This window comes from Brachyistius frenatus, unplaced genomic scaffold (assembly GCF_029030835.1).
Source record: "Brachyistius frenatus isolate BFR_SWC_R1_liver_20210118 unplaced genomic scaffold, ASM2903083v1 Contig_139, whole genome shotgun sequence".
Lineage (NCBI taxonomy): Eukaryota > Metazoa > Chordata > Actinopteri > Embiotocidae > Brachyistius > Brachyistius frenatus.
Genome location: NW_027210738.1, coordinates 479,345 through 493,087, shown reverse-complemented (window position 1 = coordinate 493,087; position 13,743 = coordinate 479,345). Strand labels below are relative to the sequence as shown.

General features: G+C 42.0%; 1 protein-coding gene and 1 long non-coding RNA gene across 5 annotated transcripts in view; one reads left to right on the top strand and one right to left on the bottom strand.

Annotated features, from left to right (window-relative positions):
* The window catches only part of LOC138630705 (uncharacterized), a 62,880-nt gene extending 49,993 nt beyond the window's left edge, over window positions 1–12,887 (top strand). The window contains exon 3 of the long non-coding RNA XR_011311661.1: window positions 12,317–12,887. This is a non-coding gene — a long non-coding RNA (uncharacterized lncRNA). The remainder of the gene's footprint in view (window positions 1–12,316) is intronic.
* Window positions 4,875–13,743, bottom strand: part of kiaa1549la (KIAA1549-like a) — an 89,569-nt gene continuing 80,700 nt past the window's right edge. For 3 of the 4 annotated variants that reach the window (XM_069715177.1, XM_069715180.1, XM_069715178.1), the window contains 5 exons: window positions 12,881–12,978; window positions 10,048–10,196; window positions 9,810–9,964; window positions 9,239–9,285; window positions 4,875–8,876 (listed from right to left, as the gene is read on the bottom strand). In XM_069715177.1, coding sequence (XP_069571278.1) covers window positions 9,256–9,285; window positions 9,810–9,964; window positions 10,048–10,196; window positions 12,881–12,978 — 432 coding nt within the window. In that variant the 3' untranslated portion in view covers window positions 4,875–8,876; window positions 9,239–9,255. The remainder of the gene's footprint in view (window positions 8,877–9,238; window positions 9,286–9,809; window positions 9,965–10,047; window positions 10,197–12,880; window positions 12,979–13,743) is intronic. The other variant, XM_069715179.1, reaches the window with a different exon arrangement.

Sequence of the window (13,743 nt, the reverse complement as noted above, 5' to 3'; positions counted from 1 at the left end):
AAGTCAAGGCATAATAAACAGACTCACATACAAATATTTCAAATAGAATTTTTCAAAATTCATCTCGCGTGCAGCTTATTCGTGTCCGTTTGGGTGGTATTTAAAGCGAGGAGACCAAAAAAAAGTCTCGTTGTCCCCCTTATTCCGACGCTTGTATATAAAAGTGGACGTAGTTTCGTTGTCTGGAAATTAAGGCCGATGCGGAAGTGCCTTAAACTGAAATACAACCGAGTGCCACTAGGGGGAGACGCCCTTTCAACTAGGCAAAAGTTATCTCGGTGTTGTTCGCTGAAGTCGCTCCTTCTTAATCGTTTTTTGCCGGTCCATCTGAAAATAATGCCTCATTAATTAGAAACTACCGGGGCGTGTCTGTTTGATTGACAGGCAAGCGATGCAGTCAAGTTACGGTGGGCGGGACATAGTGTCGTCGGGCTTCCAATCAGCTCCAGTCAAATCCACCGCTCTCGTCTCGTCTCTCCCCCCCCCCCCCCCATCCAGTTCGTGCAAATATGGTCGCTTACGTCTCCGAAAAAATCTGAACTCGTGCGCGTGTAACTAAGCAACCGGCATCGCTGAAGATCGTTACGAGTTCTCCGGTACATTGAGGAAAAACCGCAGCGAACACCTGTTCTGTTCACTGCACCGTGTGACATTAAGTGATAAATAAAGACCTCTGCGCAGGATCTGTCTCTCGCCGCGGTGTCTGATGGATGGACAGCAGGGGAAGACGGGAAGAACAGCAGTCACCTGTTTCACACCTCCCGGGGTGGCGGGCTGGAACCTGCCCGGAAGGGAACTCTTTTTGTTCAGGTGTGCCGGTGGAGGGGGGGGGGGGGCTGCGAGGGGCGGTGGAGGGGGAGGGGGGGTCGTTTCTGCTGAACAAACCCGGCCAGCGGAGCGTTTACCTCCACGGGGGAGACTCTCTGAAGGTCGAACTGTCAGCAGAGCTCACGGTTGTGAGGAAGTCTCGGAGAGGATTACCGAGTTCACGGGAATCTGAGGCGGCGGCTTCATTGCGAGATTTACTCCGGGAGCTATTTCTGGCGAGCGACTGTGTATTTATCCCACGTGATGTCGTTTTCAGCCGAGCGGTCCACATCCGCAGGATATTCGTCCTTCGGCTGTCATCGCTGTACGTCATTGCGGGTGTTCAAAGACTAAAGGGGTGGCCGTTAACCCTCCCGTTGTCCTCGGGTCAAAATGACCCGCAGCTGCGTTCAACCAAGTTCTGCTTTATTTTCATATTTTTTTGGGGGGGATCATTGGTGACGGGGAGGCTGTGAGGGTTTCTTTAAAGAGTGATGACCGATGATCCCGAAAAAATATAAAAATATAGAAATAAAATAGAACTTGGTTGAACACAGCTGCGGGTCATTTTGACCCGAGGACAACGGGAGGGTTAAGATAAGGACAGGAAACAACCTAAATAACAAATTACAATAGACTGTATATAAAAGTAGAAAAGACTTTTTTTTTACGTATTTTGGACGATCTCTGCGTCCAATTATCAAAGTAATTTTTGCGACACTATAATATGACATTTTGATGAAATTTTGTCACATGTACAATAGTATGAGATTGTTATGTCATTGTGGACGACACACGACAGTCTGACTTTTTCTTTTTTATGACTTTTTGAATTATATATTATTGTGTGACATTTTAGAGAAAATAAGGGATTGTGAATGTTCTTTTTGGAGACCATACTGTACTATTACTTTTTGGAAGACACAGTATGAAATACATAGATATATAACGCCTGTGTTTATGAATGTGTTCGTGTATGTATGTGTTTGTGAGTGTTTATAATCACAGTGGGGGCAAATGTCATGTGGACCCCCTTAATGTCGATATCTTGGTCACGCCCTTGGGACCGACCGATGATTCCTGTCGTAACGACTCACCGAAACATATCCCGTAAACATTACATTTTAAACCCTCTTCCATTTTGCCTCCCGAGTTAAAGAAGAACCGCTCAGCGAGAAACAAAAGCTGTTAATGTAAATGAGCAATATTTCACTCCTGGCTGCTTTTCCCTCTCGTCCTCGTCTCTCGTCTTCCCTCCCTTCCTCCTGTATATGGAACTATAATTACAGTGTCTTCTCTTTCTTATTAGCTGATAAGACTCTCATAATGGCTCCCTGGAGAGCCTGTCCAAACTTAATTAACACTGGCTAAACAGTCCCTTCTCTCCCTCCGTCCTCACCCGTCTCCCTGTTTGTCTCTCTGCCTCTTATTAGACAGTGGCGGCGGCGGCGGCGGCAGAGAAGGAGCCCACCGGTCAGTGATAAGTACCATAAAAACCCTGCACAGGAAAATGAAAGCCGGACTTGACACGGGCTTGACTCAGACAACTTTGAACAACCGCTGGGGAGTTATTGCAGGAGCTGTTATGTGTGCTAATTTACTCATTGAATTGAACAACGTGAGTGTTTGTGTGTGTGTGTGTGTGTGTGTGTGTGTGTGTGTGTGTGTGTGTGTGTGTGTGTGTGTGTGTGTGTGTGTGTGTGTGTGTGTGTGTGTGTGTGTGTGTGTGTGTGTGAGAAGATCTAATTCCACTGAGCGGTGTAAGCCCTGAAATCGTGTCCTGATCTGCTGCTAAGTAGCCCGCTCTTTTAATTCCCATTTGTTTGTCTTTGAGAGGTTAGCCATTAATTACAAACTGGAGAAATTAAGCACACACACGCACACGCACACACGCACACACACACACACACACACACACACACACACACACACACACACACACACACACAGATCGTGCCGGTGCAGAACCGTTAAATAGTGCTCATTACACCGGCCTTACCGCATGACCCGAAGGTACAGAAAGCTGAGGCAGCATCGTCTAACAGGGCTCACACACACACACACACACACACACACACACACACACACACACACACACACACACACACACACACACACACACACACACACACACACACACACACACACACACACACACAGCCGCTAGACATAACTCTTGGCTAAAAGATGCTGTTCTGGGCGAAATCTGTCAGCTTTCAGCTGACTGTAACATCAACCTCCCGCATGACAGCGCCGGGGATTAGCACCGGAGAGACAAGCTGACCAAAGCCAAGACAGGACGAGGAATATCACAAACACAAAGGCACCTGAGCAAGCACAAAAGCAGGCTGTTCGGTGGTCGCGTCCGAGCTTACCAAAAGCCTCTTCGTCACGTCGAGCCTCGTTTCGCTCCAGATGAGCAACACAACGCGACTCGGACACATTCAACTTAAACCTACTGATTGATTTTCTGTCCATCTTAATTTTGGGATAAATGCCTACGTGTCGCGTAAATGGGGTTTACCGCCGTGACGGATCCGTAAAGAATTAGGGTTTTTTTTTAGCGTCTTTCAGCTGATTGTTTTGGTTTTCTAACCCACAAACTTCTCTCTCGTCAAGCTAAATGGGCAGTTAAACTTTAACTGCCCATTTAAAACTGTAATTTTTTTGAAAGATGAATTAACCCGTATGCCTATATGCTATATTGATAAAAAAAACAAAAAACTTGAAGTTACGAAGAATAACAGCCTAATAAGACGAAGAAATAAATGAGTTCGAGTTAGTTAAAGAAGAATTAAAAAGGCGTTTGAAAGAAAATACCTTTCAGATTTATTTTCGTCCAAAGTTATTGTTCAAAGTCTGGATTTGAACCTGCGAGAAGAGATTTTTCTGCATCCTTGAGTGTCAAAGGCTAAAAGAACAAAGATATGATTTGATGCCAAATCATTCACAGCTTTGTAGGCGACAAACAATGTTTTAAATTGAATTTGAAAAGCGATGGAAACCCAGCGAGGTGATGCTAAAACGGCTGTTATGTGTTCTCTTCTCATAGTCGCAGATAAAAGCAGAGCTGCTGCTTTTGTTTTTCCTGCACAGAAATGCAATAACACAAACAGGATGCAACAAAAGCATGAATCCCTTTTTTTTTTTTTTCCCGGTGAGAAGCAGAAACAAATGGATTTTTTTTTTCTGTGATGGTTTTTACGCAAGTGATGAAAACAGGATTTAAAAAAAAAAAAAAAAAAACTTCTCGTACTTGTTGGAGTTCAGATTCAAGTCAAAAAAAAAATAAAGTTTATGATAAATTAAAAAAATTAAAAAAAAGTTTTCCATTAATCCTGATTAAGGCTAAATATGATCATCTCTGTTTTATCCTCATTAAGATGAAGGAAGTCGCCTGACGTCTCGCACTTAGTGTCAGAAAAATGTGATTGGAGAGTATCCAAGCAACAGGAATCAGCAGGTTTATCAGAGCCCGTCTCCCACTGAGTTTTCTTCTTCGATTTTTTTTTTTTTTCCTAAACTTTGTCACCTTCAAAATCGACAGTTTATTCCCGCAGGCTTCAATCAGAGCCGTGAAAATCTGTGGTGGGATTCAGTTCTATTTTTTATTTTATTTTTAACTCGCCGCGGACACGTTTAGTTCTGTTGACCGACGGTTTTCCGCCGTTTGAAGAGTCAAGGTCAGTGACGAAGAAGATGCTGCTCAGCTTTCATCTCCGGGTCAGAAACGATTCTCCGAACATGTTTTATTCATGACGTATCGACCTCACCTTAAAGCGCGATGCGTGTTTCGTTTTCTACCGCCTGCAGTAACGTCACAAAGGACTTCTCAATGAGAATTTAATTCTGCTGTGGAGAGCCGCAGGATGAGGCCTGTTCTGCGTGTGTCTGCCTCCCTCTAGTGGTCTGAAGATGATGCTGCACATGCAGAGCGGTCCGTCGGTTAATAACGTGCATCATATTTCTGCAAAGTTCAAATCTGTTGCAGTATGAATTTATTCTCAAAGAAAAACACAATAAATAAAAATTTAAAAAATGTTAAAAAAAAAAAAAAGACCCGAGAATTTGTACTTTGTATTTATTGTTTAAATTCACCAAAAATGTATTTCTTCTGCATAACTACATCCAACAGCATTCATAGTTGTCGTCACCGTGACCTCACCAACACCCGAGTGACGATAGTGTGACATCATCAGCCGCGCCGTGACGTCACAGCATCATGACATGGCTCGAACGGCAGAAAAAGAGAACTACTGACACTCAGTCCGTCGTCAATAAAAGCGTCTCGCCGCTACCCGTGTAAAAGCACAAACAATTGCACATCAACTTTATAGCATAGCATCAAGTCTCTTTCCTTCGAAATTACATCTTTTAAAAATAAATTTAAAAAAAACATCCGCCTCTCCCCACGTCGTACACATGGACTCAAATTAAAATAATAAACGTGAGTGGAAGTGTTTGGAGTTTGTACAGTGAGAATGATTTTTAAAAATATGCTCCCGTAATGACACCGATGATTCAAAACACAGAAAGCACCGCGTGTGTGTGTGTGTGTGTGTGTGTGTGTGTGTGTGTGTGTGTGTGTGTGTGTGTGTGTGTGTGTGTGTGTGTGTGTGTGTGTGTGTGTGTGTGTGTGTGTGTGCTCGTAATGCTCCTATTCTGTCATCTCACACCTTTTTGCTTTCCTTTCCCAAAATACCCATCATCTAATATTTATCACGCGAAGGCCCAGATTTTTTTGAAAAAGGGAGGAAGAAGACAACAATCAGTCTGAGCTACTTCCAACAAAACAGTCTTGTTTTTTTTATTTTTAGTTTCAGAATATCAAATGTTTCTTTTGGGATTTGAATCCTAAGCCATAAATGTGTATGCAGAGCCATACCCCAGATTTGAGAAATACTCAAGTGAGGAGCAGAAAAAGTCTTAAGAAATGATTATTATTTTTTTTTTAACAGTCTGAAAAGGTTTTTTTTTTTTGTTTGTTTTTTTTTCACATTTCCGATGAGAATTCTACCATTAAAATGTATTTTCTGTAAATTTCAGCAGCCTGCGTAGCTGCAGGAACGTGATTTAAAGCTATTGCATTTGTTTTTAGCCTAAAAACTTTGTGAGCATTTACACACAAAAAATAAAAAATCCTGAATCTGGCTATAAAACTCCTCCTCATGTCGTGGATCCTCACTAAGCAGTAAGGTTTCAGGCCAAAGTCGGTCCCACCACAGGGAAACGTGTCGGTGTCACGTTTTCTTCCCCGCCCAGGCGTGGAATGTACACGCGTGTACGACCAACTCGTTCTTATTCCTACGGGTACAGAGAACGATAAAGTCAGGTAAATCGGAGTTCGAGTTAGTGAGAAAGAAAAGTCAATGTGGATTTCTTCTCGGTAACATTACCCGCGTAAAAATCGGACTTTATTAATCCCACAGTGGAGACATTTTGTAAAAGTAACTTATTTTAACTTAAACAACGTTTTTGTTTAACCTAACCACAAAGTTTTGGTGCCTGAACCAAACCGAAGGCACCGAACTTTTCCGGCATGGGCGAGAAAAAAAACGTGACTCTGCAGTACCCTCTAGTGGACGGACGTGTGTATCGCACGCTTCGATGTGATACCAGGTTGGTCAAGGGGTCCAAAAGGCTGAACAAAATATTTAAAAACTTCTTCTTTTTTTTTTTTACTGTAATTACGCATTTAAGGTTTCAGACTTGATATACTTCTAAAAGATTTTGTAAATTTGGCCTTTTTGTATTGATTCCGCTCTTTTCTGCCAAACTTGATAAAAGTGCTCATTTTATGTTAAAACTACCTATAATCCTATCTTTACATTTATATCTACATCATCTGTCTATTTCCTACCTCACCTGCTCTTAAATACTCTCATTTGGTATCGATTGCCTTTTGAAACAACACTGTATAACATCGTAGCTGTTTGACGTCCACTTGGTGAAGTTAATATATGGCTATAATCTCCTTTAGTACCATCTAAATGATGAGGAGTGGTACATACAGTGTGCTCACAGGATCCCAGTTCTCCTCAGTAAAAATGAGGGTAAATATATTTTTAGACCGTGACATTCTCCGTACTCCCAAAAAGAAATTGCATTATTTCCGCTATATTATGGCTATTAGCTTTGTTCGAAACGTGAAGAATATCGTAAATGCAGGGTTCAGTCTACTCGCTGCACATCGCTCTTAACTCCCCAGCCGTTTCTTTTGTAGTGTTTTATGCTGATGTTATGAAACAAGAAACAAGATGACGTGCAGATGATACCGAAAAAGTTCCAAAAAAACCCGTCTGACCTTCCTTCGCCATAAAACGCTCCAAAAAAAAAACCAACCTATAGAAACGGAGAAATAAAACGGCATCAGATCAATGTCAAGCAAAGTTTCCCCTTCCCGCTTACTTGCATAAATCTCTTCGTAAAATCATCTGCTATATACAGTAATACGTTTACTCGTTACATATACGGCTTATGCGAGCCCGGCAAGTCTCTTGAACAGTACTACACCATAGTCCAGTGACCGAAGATTCATCCCTCTCCATCGAGACCCAAATAACCCAAAAAGTCAAAGTCCCTAATACAGTTGAATACAGAAGACACCTTTCAAGTAAAAGAACTGTTTTTCTAAGAATACTGGCGTGTTCACATAATTGTTGAGAGACCCGAGTCGAACCCGAACTGAAATCGCTTCCGACGCAGCTCATCGTTTGTTGTTTTTTGTTTGTTTTTTTTTTTTTTAATGCTTGTTTTTTTTTTTTTTTCGTAATATGCGACAAGTCGTACGAAGCTACAGACCGCGCCGGACTCCAGTTCGTACGTTCGACGCAGGTCTGACTAACGGTTAGCAGACAAAAAAAAACGTCATCGTCAGATGATCGACAGAACATAGTGACTAATTATTGTTTTCGTAGCTGAATCTGATAAAGAAAAAAAAAAAAAAAAAAAAAGTCACTTCATTTTTAAAAAGTACAGAAATGCCATCAGAACCACAGACAACTAAAGCCGCCGACTTTCTCTGCTTCGAAAGAATGGAATATATTTTTTGCTTTGAAATAAGGTGGAGTGAAAGAGAAACACTCACTACGTCTTGTTTTGTTTTTGTTTTTGTACAGTAAATCCATTGATAATTCATCAATGCACGAAAGTAAAAGACAAAAGCACACAAATATCCAAAAACTGAAATTGAGACGGCTCAAGACAAGAGATTTTTTTTTTTTTTCCATTTTCCTTGGAATATTTTTTTTTTTTTTTCTCACTCAAGTTTAAAATACACATATTTACCAGCTGTAGAAGGTTTACGTAGGAATTTTGATTCATCAACAAAAAGAAAAACAACTAAAAAAAAAAAAAAAAAAGAGCACAGTTTTAAAGTCAGTCCAGCTTTTCCTGGCTTTTAAGGGTGGATCTCCGAGGGGGGAGGGGGGGAGGGGAGGGGGGAGTCCAGGATGCCAGGATGCCAGGATTGGTCCGGTCGCGGTCCAGGTTCTTCAGAATCGAAAGCGGACCGCTTCACCGTAGCTGGGTGCACTACCTGTACTGATGACGCAGCGCCGTGTGCCACCGTGTGCTGGCGGCAAGATGGCAGTTACTGTACGATGGTCGCCGGGGACGACGGGAGAAGTTCCCCACGCCGCTCTCTTGGGAAGCACGGCGCAGCTCAGTTCAGCAGTGTGTGTGTGTGTGTGTGTGTGTGTGTGAGTGTGTGGGGGGGGGGGGGGCTCTGGCTGTACAGTGGCGGTCACCCCAAGACGAGGCAGTCTACATGGAGATGGTGACTCGGGAGCCCCGTGAGGCCGAGTGGGGGGGGGGGGGGGGATGGGGGGGAGGCAGAATACAGAGAGAGGATTATGGCTGAGCGTCTCATTGGTGGAAAGGATGATGGGGGCGGCAGAGGAGTCCTGGAGGATGAGCGACGGATGGAGGCCCGGCGCCGGAGAGAAGGGGGAGCTGGGGAGGAGAGGTGAGGGCGGGGTGGGGAGGGGGAGGGGGGTGAAGTGATGATGGAGCTCCAGGGAGTTTTTCGGTGAGAGGGAACGTCCTCTTTTGCCCGTCTAAAGAGACACCTGCGGGGAAACACAGGGGTCACACAGGTGTGACTGAGGGGGGGCGGGGGGGGGGGGGGCGTCACGATTATAGGGGGGCCGATATTTCGCATTTTTTTACAATTATCTGTATTTTCTTCACCGATAAAATAAAATTACAGTTAAATCTTCTTATAATGCTGCTGGCGTTGGTTGCTTCCGATGTTTGAATTTTACACCTTTAAAATATCAGATATATAATCCCTCATTATTGTGTTTTTACTCTTAATACCCAGAATTTAATGTCTTAAAACAAATATTTACGTATAAACATGAATAATATTTTTTTATTAGTGAGTTCAAATGAAGTGGAACAAACGTAACATCAGGTGTCGGAGACCCACCGAGATGTCACTCGACTTCAGCAGATGGTCTCCAGGTGACGGGAGTTCTGCAGTGAAGGAGAAAAAGAAGGAGGAGGAGAAGGAGGAGAAGAAGAGGAAGAAGAAGAAGAAGGAGGAGAAGGAGGAAAAGAAGAAGGAGGAGAAGGAGAAGGAGGAGAAGAAGGAGAAGAAGAAGAAGAAGGAGAAGGAGAAGGAGAAGAAGAAGAGAGAGGAGAAGGAGAAGAAGGAGAAGGAGGAGAGGAGGGAAGGAGGGAGAAGGAGAAGGAGGAGAAAAAGAAGGAGGAGAAGGAGAAGAAGGAGGAAGAGAAGAAGGAGGAGAAGAAGGGAAGAGAAAAAGAAGAAGGAGGAGAAGGAGAAGAAGAGGAAGAAGAAAAAGAAGAAGAGGAAGAAGAGGAAGACCCGCTTTACACACATGAAAACTCACAGAAACGGTTTCATATTAAACTGAATTAGTGTGTGTGTGTGTGTGTGTGTGTGTGTGTGTGTGTGTGTGTGTGTGTGTGTGTGTGTGTGTGTGTGTGTGTGTGTGTGTGTGTGTGTGTGTGTGCGTGTGTGTGTGTGTTCGTCTCACAGGTGTGTCGTTCCACTGCCGCGGCAGGTCCTCCGGCTCGGGCGGGTAGGACATCCAGGACGGGCTCCGGTACGAGGACGGGGGAGACATGACGAAGTAGTCTGAGTAACCGGGGCGGTTGGCTGATATCGCGTAGACTGCCGTTATCGGGTTTCCTGTCACGCGTAACAAGTTTTATATTACAAAAAAACACGCCACTTCCTGTTCCCTGTTTCAACATGGCGACGCCGAGGCTCACCTGAGTAGGTGCTGATGGACTGGTCGACGGTGACGGCGGGGAAGGGCGTCCTGGAGAGCGGCAGGTAGGGGGCGCCGTTGTGCTGCTGGGCCTGCAGGTCCGAGGCCTCCGACACCCGCTGGGGCTTCAGGCTGACGTCAGGGGTGGAGCTGCAAGGTGGAGAGGGGTAGGGGGGCGGGGGAGGGGGGGGGGGACAGCTTTCATTTTGAGACTTGCAGCCCAAAGTGTGGAAACAACACAGACAAATAAGCAAAAAATAAACAGCAACAACAAATAAAGAAATACAAAAAAATGTAAGAAAATGCAGGACTAAAGATTTCAACAATAAAACAGTGTGTTGAAAATCCATAAATAAAATGGAAAATAAACATGACTTCAAATTAAAAGCCAGATTAAAGTACAATTTGATATTTCACAGCAGTTGAGGACAACACAAAAATAAACAAAACAACACATAAAAGAATAAATAAATTAAAAAAAGATTACAGAAAAAAACAGACAAAAAATGACAACGACGAAAAATGTTGTTAAAAATCAATGAATGAATGAGAATAAACACCAGAGATAACAACAAAAACATCAATTTAAAAATAAAAGACAAATACAGAAATGTTTTGTTTTGTAAATGAAGATGAAAATGCAATAAATAAGTCAGTGAATAAAATTTAATAAAATTACTCCGATGAACTGGAAAAATAAATCAACTGGAAAAAAAAAAAAAGCTACTTGAAATGTCTAAAAAAATTAAAAAGGGAATCATTTGCACTGAAATAATTTTAAAAAATGTAATTAATTCAATTTAATTAATTAATTTGAAATGTAATTCTCTTCCGGTGTTCAAACCCCTGACTGACAACATATTTCCAGATTAGGACCAATTCAATCTTAATTTGATCCGTTTGTTTGTTTTTTAGGATTATTTACTGCTTATGTATTTCTGTTTGTTTGTTTCGGTGTATTTGTATATTTGTATACAAATATTATGTTATGTTGTGTTATTTCTTATACCGTCTTTGTTTGGTGTTGTGCAGCAACTTTGATCAACTTTTCTTGGATTTATATTTTGGATTCTTGGATTTTTATTTTATTTATGCTTTATATGTATATATATATATATATATATATATATATATATATATGTAGTGTCGGTTGGTGTGTTTGCTTTTGAAACAAGGACACCATAAACAGATGGATGACCACATCTGGTTTATAAACAAGGATTGTTTCGGTTTTCTACTTGTTCCTTTTTAATAATTTGAATAATGAGCATATTGAAGCCTATTAAAGAAAAAGCGATATTATTGTTTACACATGTCGATGTGACAATGAGACGAAGATCTGACATGTGACAGCAAATAATTATTTTTTTGAAATGGTTCATTAGTTTAAAGGTCAAATTCTTTACCCCTCAAGTCAAAACACAAACACACACACACATGCAAACACTATGGATGCAAAATATTTGGATCTAATTACTGCAGTAAATATCAGGGAGGTTTTGCACTTTAATGTGAGCTATTTACTTGATTCCTGTTTGTTTAATCTCCGTAAATATTCATTTCCCTCCTCACGGGTGAACAAAAATAAATGAAAGCTTGAAGGATTGATTTTCTGGTAATGTGGAAAAGATCTTGCATCTGCAAACTGAACTTACATATTCAGAAAACTTGAATACTCGACCGTTTAAATACGACGGGGAAAAAAATAAATCCAAATAACAAACGCACGGTTCAAAAATAAAAATCTCCTCCTGTGATCCTCAACCTCATCACTTCTCTGTTTTTCAGGTTTGAACTGTGTGCCCCCCCCAACCCCACCCCCCTCTTACCCCATCCCCCGCATTGCAGAATCGCGGAGGACCAGAGGACCGATGATGTCACCGCCACATCTCAGTGACCGTGATTCTCGGTGGCACACTAATGCCTCCCGCTGCATACTAAAGAGGAATTAACATGCTGCACTCTTCCTCCGCCGGGGGAGGGGGGCAAGGTGGGGGGGTGGGGGGGGGCACACGGAGGAGCTGGTGTGTGACGAACCGACTGACGAACAACTAAAACATTACTGTTTAATGCATTTGACAGGTTTCAAGGTTAAAGATAGAGAGAATTAGAATAAAAAAATAAATAAAATAAAAAACCATCTCTGGCAAACACAAGGAATCTGAATATATATCTAAATTTTTTTAAAAAAAACAACTAAATATCTAATTGTGATTTCTGTTCTTTCCTTCAGATTAACTGACTTTTTTTCCCCTGTGTTCTCTCTGCAGAACCTTCACCGCTGGAACCCGTGATATCTTTTTTTGTGTTTGTTCCCGGTGTGTCCACTAGATGGCGAGCGCGCTCCTCCGTGAGTCGATCGCTCTCTGCAGTGCTAAAGTGCCCAGCAACACAACACGGCTGCACAGAAGCAGCAGCATTCAAATGAAGAAGAAGAAGAAGATGATGATGATGATGATGCTCGGTTCTGATGATGCAGACGAACATCTGGGCTGCACATCGAGGGAGGATGAGGAGGCTTTCAAATCATTTCATGTGCTCATGCTTTTTTTTTAATTATTTTTTTTTTATTTCAAGTATGTATTCTCCACTAATAATTTATAAATCTATCTGATTCTATGATTAAACCCCCCCGGTGCTGCGTTCTGATTGGCCGACGCCAGATGTGAAAATTTCCTTTAAGTCTGATCTCTGAATATATTTTATGAGCCGCATGTTCAACACTGAGGAGGTTTGAATATTAACTTTCTGTATGTGAGTGTATATGTGTGTGTGTGTGTGTGTGTGTGTGTGTGTGTGTGTGTGTGTGTGTGTGTGTGTGTGTGTGTGTGTACCGTCGTAGTGAGGTCCCAGGTGGTGGTCCCGGTCTGGAGGGGATCAGTGGAGGAGGAGACCCGATGCCCATGTCAGGAAGCTGGGTGAACCGGAAACCCTGCAGGAGCCGCACAAAGTCGTTGAGATTCGGTATTTTCCCCGAGCGTTTGGACTTTCAAAATAAAAGAGCCGACGCACGAGCTTCGCGTGTGCAGATATTTACGTGCAGTTAAACATGCACGACCCTTGACGAGAACTATTAGGCAGCTTTGTTTGTGGTTAGAATTCAGCTTCACGTCCATAAATGAATTAATGACATTGTGAAGTCATAATTACTGCTTTTATTTTAATAAGTGCTTTAACAGCAGATTAAATAACAGCGTGTAATAAAAGGGTGTCAATGAGAGAATTATTACCACTCGGTTGCGTTCTGGTGTCTTTTGTATTGTGATGTGTAGTTATTACATTTTTTTCTTTTTAGTAGCTTTTTGGTTTTTCAGCTCGCACCTTAAATGTTTTGATAACTTCGTAACGGGACGGTTGCGTCCTTAATGGTGCAACATGACCACGCAACAGGAGGAACACGTTGAATGTAATTTTGATCGTATTCAATATGTCGTTCTCTACGTCGACTAGCTGTGCGATATTTTGGTTTTTAAGCTTTTTATACGCTGCTAGTTTTTTTAAACTATGAAATGGAGTCATTACTGCGATATGTTTATTTTTATGTGAAGTGCGGTCTCTGATTCTGTGACTTGAAATGTGTTGTATTTTCTTCAAATACTTAATTTAGATACTTAAGGAAGACATTTTTTTTTTTTTTAATGACTAATGTTTTATGTCCAAAATACCGAATTCGATCTAAAAGCAGCAACACTTACCT